Source organism: Schistocerca serialis, chromosome 8 (assembly GCF_023864345.2).
Source record: "Schistocerca serialis cubense isolate TAMUIC-IGC-003099 chromosome 8, iqSchSeri2.2, whole genome shotgun sequence".
NCBI lineage: Eukaryota > Metazoa > Arthropoda > Insecta > Orthoptera > Acrididae > Schistocerca > Schistocerca serialis.
Window position 1 is genome coordinate 206110157 of NC_064645.1, and position 9008 is coordinate 206119164.

General features: G+C 47.8%; 1 protein-coding gene across 1 annotated transcript in view; it reads right to left on the reverse strand.

Annotated features, from left to right (window-relative positions):
- The window catches only part of LOC126416918 (uncharacterized), a 333588-nt gene extending 325043 nt beyond the window's left edge, over positions 1–8545 (reverse strand). The window contains exons 1-2 of the mRNA XM_050084801.1: positions 8456–8545; positions 7381–7704 (exon numbers count right to left, since the gene is read on the reverse strand). Coding sequence (XP_049940758.1) covers positions 7381–7704; positions 8456–8545 — 414 coding nt within the window. The remainder of the gene's footprint in view (positions 1–7380; positions 7705–8455) is intronic.
- Between the last annotated feature and the right edge of the window lie 463 nt (positions 8546–9008).

Genomic DNA, 9008 nt, shown 5'->3' on the forward strand with positions numbered 1-9008 from the left:
TATAATATCTCGCGCGTTCAGGTATCACTGCGCAAGAGTGATCCGCAAGGAGAAAAGGTTCTACGTTAGCAGCAATTTCGTTGGCTGCGTTACATATTAATACACGGATCGGCGGAAGCAGAATTTGGTCCGTCTCTATGGGAGCGCCATCTCGTAGCGCGGAGGCGGACGAGTGCTGCGCCTGCACTGTTGTGCTTTGCAGGACTCACTCTAGTGGGAAAGTTGTGTACGCGCTGACTACGCAGAACTATGTACACAACAATTTCCGACACAGCTGCGCTTTTGTTTGCTTGTAGAGACTTGGTGACTACACCACAAGAGAAATCACTTCGTGAGTTGGAACATGCGCCAAGTCAATCCATTGTTATAATGCAACGCATTCCTTCGTCGATTCAGCAAGAAGCCGCCTCTACACAAGCAGATTCATGACTGGCATCCAAAATTCTTAGATTTTGGTTGCATATGCAGAGGGAAGAACACTGGTCGCCCACGCACGCTTAACTAAAATGTAGAGCGTATCCAAGATGCGTTCACACAGAGCTGTCGGAAGTCCACAAGACGGGCAGGCCAGAAATTTCAGCTTCCTCAAAGAATGTTGTGGCGCCTTCTGTAACGACAGCTGCACATGAAGCCTTACACATCAATAGAAGGAACGAATATTGCATTTCATTTCTCCATGACATGAAATGGCAGACGACACATTTTCCGAACGACTCAGCTATTCAGGTGAATTGACATTTCTTCTATTGGGTAAAGTGAACAGCCAAAATCAAAGAATTTGAGGATCACAAAATCCGGGAGATCTCGTCTAACATGAAACAGACACACATAAACTGAAACTGTTTTGTGCCATTGTTGTTCACAAAGTTTGTGGACCTTGAGTTTTTTGCTGAGGAAACTGTGACAGGAATGTCATAGCTGGACATGCTGCAAATTTGTTTGACATCTCAGCTTCTTTAAGATTACAATGATATCATTTTGATGCATGACGGCGCCCCACCTCACTTTCACCTTGAGGTGCGACGTTGTCGTGCCAACACCATTCCACAACGCTAGATTGGGAGTGGTTGACAACAGAATCTTGTTCATTGCTTTTGGCCTCCTATGTCACTAGACCCCACACCTTGCGATTTTTTTTTGTGAAGGTACATAAAAGACACAGTCTTTGTCCCACCAACGCCACCTACACTTCAACAGCTGAGAAATCTTATTAGCCAAGCTGTCAATCCAATAAACAGGGACGTTTTGATTCGCGCGTGGAATGAAATGGACGACCGTTTCCATGTTCCTCGAGCAACGCATAGCGATCATGCTGAGTGTATGCATAATGTATATACGAACATGAAACTTTGAACCTTCCTCTATTTAAAAGTGAGCCATCACTTGAAAATGGTATAACAGACCAACATCACGATCATAGTGAATAAGTGTTTTGAATAACAGTCAGACAGAAAACACTGACCTTTGTAAAACGCACATAATACAATACTGACGAAACGGGGTTGATGGAATCATACACACATCAAAAAAATTTTTGCATCACCCCCGATCCCTGAACTCCTGACGACAGACGTTGACTGTGGACATAGTATCACAGACACACAGACTGTTCAGAGATGTCACTAAACTTGCCAAAAGATGTAAACAACCAAGAATTAGACGGAGGGGGTCCGACAGCTTATAGCTTCCTGTCAGTCCACCAGAAAGGAGGTACACGGCTCGTCTGTAGTTCAACCATGCCTCGACGGTCAATACCGCGGTTCGATGGCATCCGAATTGTTATTTTGTGCCAGGAAGGGCTCTCAACAAGTGTCCAGGCGCCTCGGAGTGAACCAAACCGATGTTGTTTGCACATGGAGGAGATAGAGAGAGGCAGAAATTTTCGTTCACATGCCTCGCTCAGGCCGCCCCAGGGCTACTACTGCAGTGGATTATCGCTACCTACAGATTATGGCTCGGAGGAACCCTGATAGAAAAAGCCACCATGTTTAATAATGCTTTGCATGAAGCCATAGGGCGTCGTGATACGACTCAAACTGTGCTCAATAGGCTGCATGATGCGAAACTTCACTCCCAACGTCTATGGCGAGGTCCATCTTTGCAACCACGAAACCATGCAACGCGGTACAGATGGGCCCGACAACATGCCGAATGGACCGCTTAGGATTGGCATAACGTTCTCTTCACCGATGAGTGTCGCATATGCATTCAGCCACACAATCGTCGAGAAATGTTTGGAGGCAACCAGGTCAGGCTGAACGCCTTAGACACACTGTCTAGTGAGTGCAGCAAGGTGGACGTTCCCTGCTGTTTTGGGGTGATCATGGAAGGCCCTGTAACGGCTGTAAGATAAGTGAATGCCATCCTCCGACTGTAGTGCAACCACATCGGCAGCATATTGGCGAGGCATTTACCTTCATGACGACAATTCGCGCTACCATCGTGCATATCTTGTGAATTACTTCCTTCAGGATAACGATATCGCTCGACTAGAGTGGTCAGCATGTTCTCCAGACATGAACCCTATCGAACATGCCTGGGATAGACTGAAAAGGGCTGTTTATGGACGATGCGACCCACCAACCACTCTGAGAGATCTACGCCGAATCGCCGTAGAGAGTGGGGCAATCTGGACCAACAATACCCTGATGAACTTCTGGATACTATGCCACGACGAATACAGGCGCGCATGGATGCAGGAGGACGTGCTACTGGTTATTAGAGGTACCGGTGTGTACAGCAGTCTGGACAACCATCTCTGAAGGTCTCACTGTATGTTGGAACAACATGCAATGTGTGGTTTTCATGAGCAATAAAAAGGGCAGAAATGATGTTTATGTTGATCTCTATTCCAATTTTCTGTACAGGTTCCGGAACTCTCGGAACCCAGGTGATGCAAAACTTTTATGACTGAAGCGATTTCGTAGACGCACTGTGGCTACATTAATTGACATATTCTCATAGAGGGCAGTACTCCTCGTAGAAAAACTCTGTATTGTTGCGGACGCCCTTCAGATTTCTGCCATGAGAGCGCAGCAATGAGCACTTTCGCTAAATAGCGACAGTAGCCGAGAAAGCGTTTGTTGTACTTGAAATGCTTCCACCTCATTCTGCCTCAACACTGCAATGACACTTCAGAACAAAGTTCAACAACGATTCAGAAATTACCAATTCCATTTGGCGGTTGTATGCACATCTCAAGACTTCAGGACGCCTCTGCAACGCGCGCGGCCCGTTCTCACACACAGCCCACTGAAGTCTACCAACATAACAAGCGGAGGGCTGAACGTACCACAATAGCTCGATTGAGAAGTTTAGGATACTACTGAATCTGAAGCCTTACCGCATGAAATTAGTACAAAGATGATTCCCGATGTGAAAGTCAGAAGCTCTGAATTTTCGGCACAAAAATGGCTCTGAGCACTATGGGACTCAACTGCTGAGGTCATCAGTCCCCTATAACTAATCTCGCGGTTCCAGACTGCAGCGCCAGAACCGCGCGGCCACTTCGGCCGGCTTTTCGGCACAGTTGCACAACTTATGAAAGAGGATAGTTTTTGTGAATGACACAGTAAACAGACACGACGTGAAAATCTGCGAGGCAAAGAATACCCGTGCTATTGTTCAGCACATTCACCAAAAGTTAAAGTGTTCAGTGCAGTCTCACAGTTTAAAACTTTTTCTTCCGCGAAACGACCGTTATGACACACGTGTATCTGGGTCTGGTGGAAAATCAGCTCATGCAACAACTGGAGATCGACGGCGTAGACTTCATCTACGAACAGGATGGTGCTCCACCCCATTTCCGTTATGATGTTCGTGAATTCTTGGAGGGTAATTTGGGAAACCGATGGATTTGTTGTGGGGTTGACGACTACCAATTCATATCAAGGCCTGCAGGCTCTCCCGACCTAACATCTTGCGGTTATGTTGTGTAGGGTTAGGTGAAAGACTCCTCTACCAAAAAACCTATCAGAACTGCGACCTCAGATCAACAGTACTTTTGGACAGATTGGTAGGGACATGCTGCGCCGATCGTTGGAAGAACGCGATTATCAACTTGATAATAGCAGAATCAGTAGGGAGCCACATATGCAGCCCTCATAATACGCAAAAAAAACTTTTTACGCGTTTATTTGTGTGTGCAAAGCCCTAGAGCAATTCTGTGAAATTGCTTCAATAATCTATAACGACCTTGTATATAAAAAAAGAAAAAAAAATCCCTTATATGCTCACCATAGTTTCGTGAACAGAATCAGACAACATTGCAACATAATGATGTATTTTCTAAGGCGTCATCACCGCAGTAACCTTTCGCCGCGAGGGGGAATAGAGAGCCGAAAACTTATGTAAACGTCATCAAATGTGTGTAAAAGTGGACAGCCGTCTGAGGATGAACAGTCGGTTCGAAACCGGTAACGGCGCTATTTGTGTAAAGTGGCTAGTTGCTATTTTTCTTCTTCGCAAGAACCAACCTGAATTTTGCACGCAACTATGGTCTCAAAATATCAGTTTTTGATAAAATAGCAGTTGTGAAATACCCAGTACACGGCGGTATTCTCGTAACGGTGGTGACGGAAAACACAACCCCTTTCAAGAAAGCAGGCCGTCACGCGTACGTCACAGCAGGTCTTGAGTACTGGCAGCCGTCTCTAGCGAGAAGGAAGTAACTGTTCCAGACGATTTTAATAATACTTGTCTGCGCGTTTAAATGCAAACAAGCTCTCAATGGCACACGACGATTTAAGAACTTTAGTGGGTACCTTTTCAATTACATATTGACTTCTCATGGGCCCTGCGAGGAGTCGAGCGTTCATGAATTGTGGCGGACCAGCCTACTCGTGGTCTACAGTAAATCAAGGCCTGAGCTTACGTCTATGCAGCGTCAGCAATGTAGTGTTCGTGGCCAACGATAAATACTTATGAAAGCCCTTTGGTCAAATGTTTGACAGTGTAGTAGGGATACTTTTAGGAAAGATCTTTGACAAAAGTTCGAGCGAGGGCCGTCGTTCGCATGTTGCTTCGCTTTATTTCGTAAATTTAATCTACAAATTGCTAACTACATTTGGTATGTGGCTATCGCCACAGTGATTATTGCAAAGTATGAAGAATACGAAATTCTTCGTGACACAAGGCACGCTAACTACAAAATCGGATGGAATCTTACAAAGAAACAGGTACAGCAATCAGATGCACTCGAAACGGCTGCGCTGTGGAAGATGTTAAGCTTACGTACAAAAAGAGAGGATGTGGAGGGAGATGAAGATGTGAAAAGCCAAGTATGTTCGAAGTGTACATAAGTGAAATGAATGTGTTTATCTGTACTCTAGATAAACACACTCAACCTTCATCAATACCTCCTTAGGTGATTTATGTACTGGTTCACATGTGTCTTGAATAATACGCTACAGTCATAGACTGTGCGGCTGGTCCCGGCGGAGGTTCGAGTCCTCCCTCGGGTATGGGTGTGTATGTTCGTCCTTTGGGGTAATTTAGGTTAAGTAGTGTGTAAGCTTAGGGACTGATGACCTTAACAGTTGTTCCATAAGAAAAAAGCGCTCTGAGCACTATGGGACTTAACATCTGTGGTCATCAGTCCCCTAGAACTCAGAACTACTTAAACTAACTAACCTAAGGACATCACACACATCCATGCCCGAGGCAGGATTCGAACCTGTGACCGTAGCAGTCGCGCGGTAGTCCCGTAAGATTTCACATATATTTGAACATTTGAATTTGAATAATACGCAAAATGGTACACTGCGGCACTCCACCGCTATACAGCCTGTTGCTAAGAATCTTAACTAACCATGAGACGGGTCTGTATCAGAAATAGGATTCATGATTCAGATAATGAAACACTGGAGCAATCAAGTATTTTTTCACACTATGCTTTATTCTCATTATCAAGTAAAATTATTTAAATTGGTATTAATGTGATTTTTCTGGAAATAGAACAAAAGACATCTGTTCGATTGCAGCAGACCATAAAAACACAACTATACGGAAAGACAGGGAGAACAACACACATACAAATATCACGTAAATTATATACATAAACATTTCCTTTTGATTACGAGATTAACTCTCGAAACGCGACATATTAAGCATGAAAAAATACGTATCGGTAACTAGTCCAGTGTTTCATTATTTAATTCCTGAATGACATAGTTCCAACCTTCCAAAAACACGGATTATGATGAATTAAATTGAGAATTGCATTTTTAAAAAAATTGTCGTGTATGCAAATACGAGAGACCACATTTATGAGGGCATACTGAAATGTTTGCCGGCCGAAGTGGCCGAGCGGTTCTAGGTGCCGCGCGACCGCTACGGTCGCAGGTTCGAATCCTGCCTCGGGCATGGATGTGTGTGATGTCCTTAGGTTAGTTAGGTTTAAGTAGTTCTAAGTTCTACGGGACTGATGACCACATCAGTTAAGTCCCATAGTGCTCAGAGCCATTTGAACCATTTGAAATGTTTTTTCAGTCATCCTCAATTAATTTACGTTGTTCTTCATATCCTCGCACTATAGCTTACGGAGAAGATTTTGATGAACACTCCGAGCTTTTCTTCTCGCCGTCCACCGTTTCCTCTTCTTTCTTTTCAAGCAATGTGCACGCCACCAACGCATGCGGTTGTACAGGCATGCATTCCCGAGCAACTACGGCATGACGAAATAATTTACGATTGTATAATAGTTTCAGTGAAGTAGTTTGGTCAAAGAAGTTCGACGACATCTTTGATAAAGGACTTTGACAAAGATCTACAGTGTAATACGGGCCTCAGGATTCCTGTGTGGCTGGTCCCGGCGGCGGTTCGAGTCCTCCATCGGACGTGGGTGTGTATGTTTGTCCTTAGGATAATTTAGGTTAAGTAGGTGTAAGCTTAGGGACCGATGACCTTAGCAGTTAAGTCCCATAAGATTTCACACACATTTGAACGTTTGTCTCAGGATTCATGCATTTTTTTTTCGGCCGGCTATTAACAATAGATTGCTGACGTCACACAGATGTCAGCTTAGGCCTGGTTGGTTCAAATGGCTCTGAGTCCTACTTTAACCGAACTAACCTAATGACATCACACAACATCCAGTCATCACGAGGCAGAGAAAATTCCTGACTCCGCCGGGAATCGAACCCGGGAAACCGGGCGCGGGAAGCGAGAACGCTACCGCACGACCACGAGCTGCGGACACTTAGGCCTGTATTATAGCTGGTCGTGAGTGTACTAGTGCGACGTCACGAGTTCGTCGCTCGGTCTGTATTTCTGGAGGGCCCCGCGAAACACAAGTATAGCACTAGTTACTACGCTGTTTTCGCGGCCACTGCCGCAACCGCTGGGGCGCGCGGAGAAGCGCGAACGGCGGCGGTAACTCACGTCGAGCCTGAAGAGCGTGGGCACGACGAAGTAGGCGTCGATGTGGTCGGTGGCGAGGGCGCAGGGCGGCGCGGCCACGTTGCGCAGCGATCGCAGGGCGGCGAGGGCGGCGACGCTGGCGCCGGCGGAGGCGGCCACGTGCGCCACGTCGTCGCCGCCGCCGTGCTCGTCGAGCAGCATCCAGGCGCCGCGCCACGCCGCCACGCAGCAGCCGGCGAGCGCGGCCGTGTAGAGGCGCGCGGCCAGCAGCACGGCCCAGAGCGCGGGCCCGGCGGCGGGCAGCGCGCCCGCGGGCTGCAGCAGCGCCGCCAGCAGCTGGCCCGCCTGGCCCGCGCCCAGCGACGCCCACCAGGGCAGGCGCGCCGCGTCCAGCAGCCCCCACGAGCCGCGCCACGTGGCCACGACGCACGGCGCCACCAGCAGCGCCGCCAGCGCCGCGTCGGCCGCCGCCAGCAGCGCCGCTCCCGGCACCGCGGCGCGCATCCCGCCGACTGCCGGCCGCCGCCGCCGCCGCCGCGCGCCGGGCCAGCGCCGCCCCCTCCGCCACCCACCACCACCACCGCGGGCGGCGCGGGTCCGCCGCTCAATTGCCGCGCGCCTCCTCCACCGTGACGTAAACATCGCCTCTGTCGTGTCGCCGACACAAACGACGTGTAGCCACTGGCCGACACTGCCACTGTGCACCGAGCTTAACAAACGGCCCCACGGTTCCCATGGTACACGGATGACCTCATTGCTATTAACACCGTGTCTCTCACTCAATGACAATGTGCAGTTAGGATGGATGCAATTAATTTTCACGGGCTCCTCAACACTTCTCCCCTTCTACAATGAGATTTTCACTCTGCAGCGGAGTGTGCACTGATATGAAACTTCCTGCCAGATTAAAACTGTGTGCCTGACCGAGACTCGAACTCGGTACCTTTGCCTTTCGTGGGCAAGTGCTCTACCATCTGAGCTACCCATGCACGAATCACGCCCCGTCCTCACAGCTTTACTTCTGCCAGTACCTCGTCTGTGTTATGTTGTCTTTGTTTGTGTTTGGAGTGGAGGTTGTTGCTAGACGCACACATACAGTCAGTCCCATACAAATCACCACCATCACCGACACCACGCCAGCAAGCACCACCAACATCAGTGAAAAACATGTGATGGCAAACAGCATTGTGACAAAACGAAAAGTAACCGTGTGACATCCCAAAGAGGTCTTAAAATGTCCCCTAATCAGCGGCCAACACCAAGCCACAATCCGTCCAGTACCACCTCAGAGACCGCTACAGAAACCAGCACCAACAGCAAGCCAGCTGCACCTAATTATGATAATTTAGGACTTAACTTACTTTTAAGTAGGCTACAGAAAAAAGAGATACTGAACACAGTGCAGCGGATGCTACTTATATTGTTCCATCCGAAGGGAGATTCTCTCTGTTTTCCAGTAACTGAGCAAACAGACAGAATCATCCTAAAGACAGAAAATATTCCTACATCAGCAGAGCCGCTGCTCGATCTCATGCTCCAGGTCTGCCTGCGCAGGTCAGAATCTTTCGACTTGGACAAAATATATATAGATCATGTAAGAGCACACAGACGAACGTATTTTGATTACTCACAGACTGGGAGTAAATGTT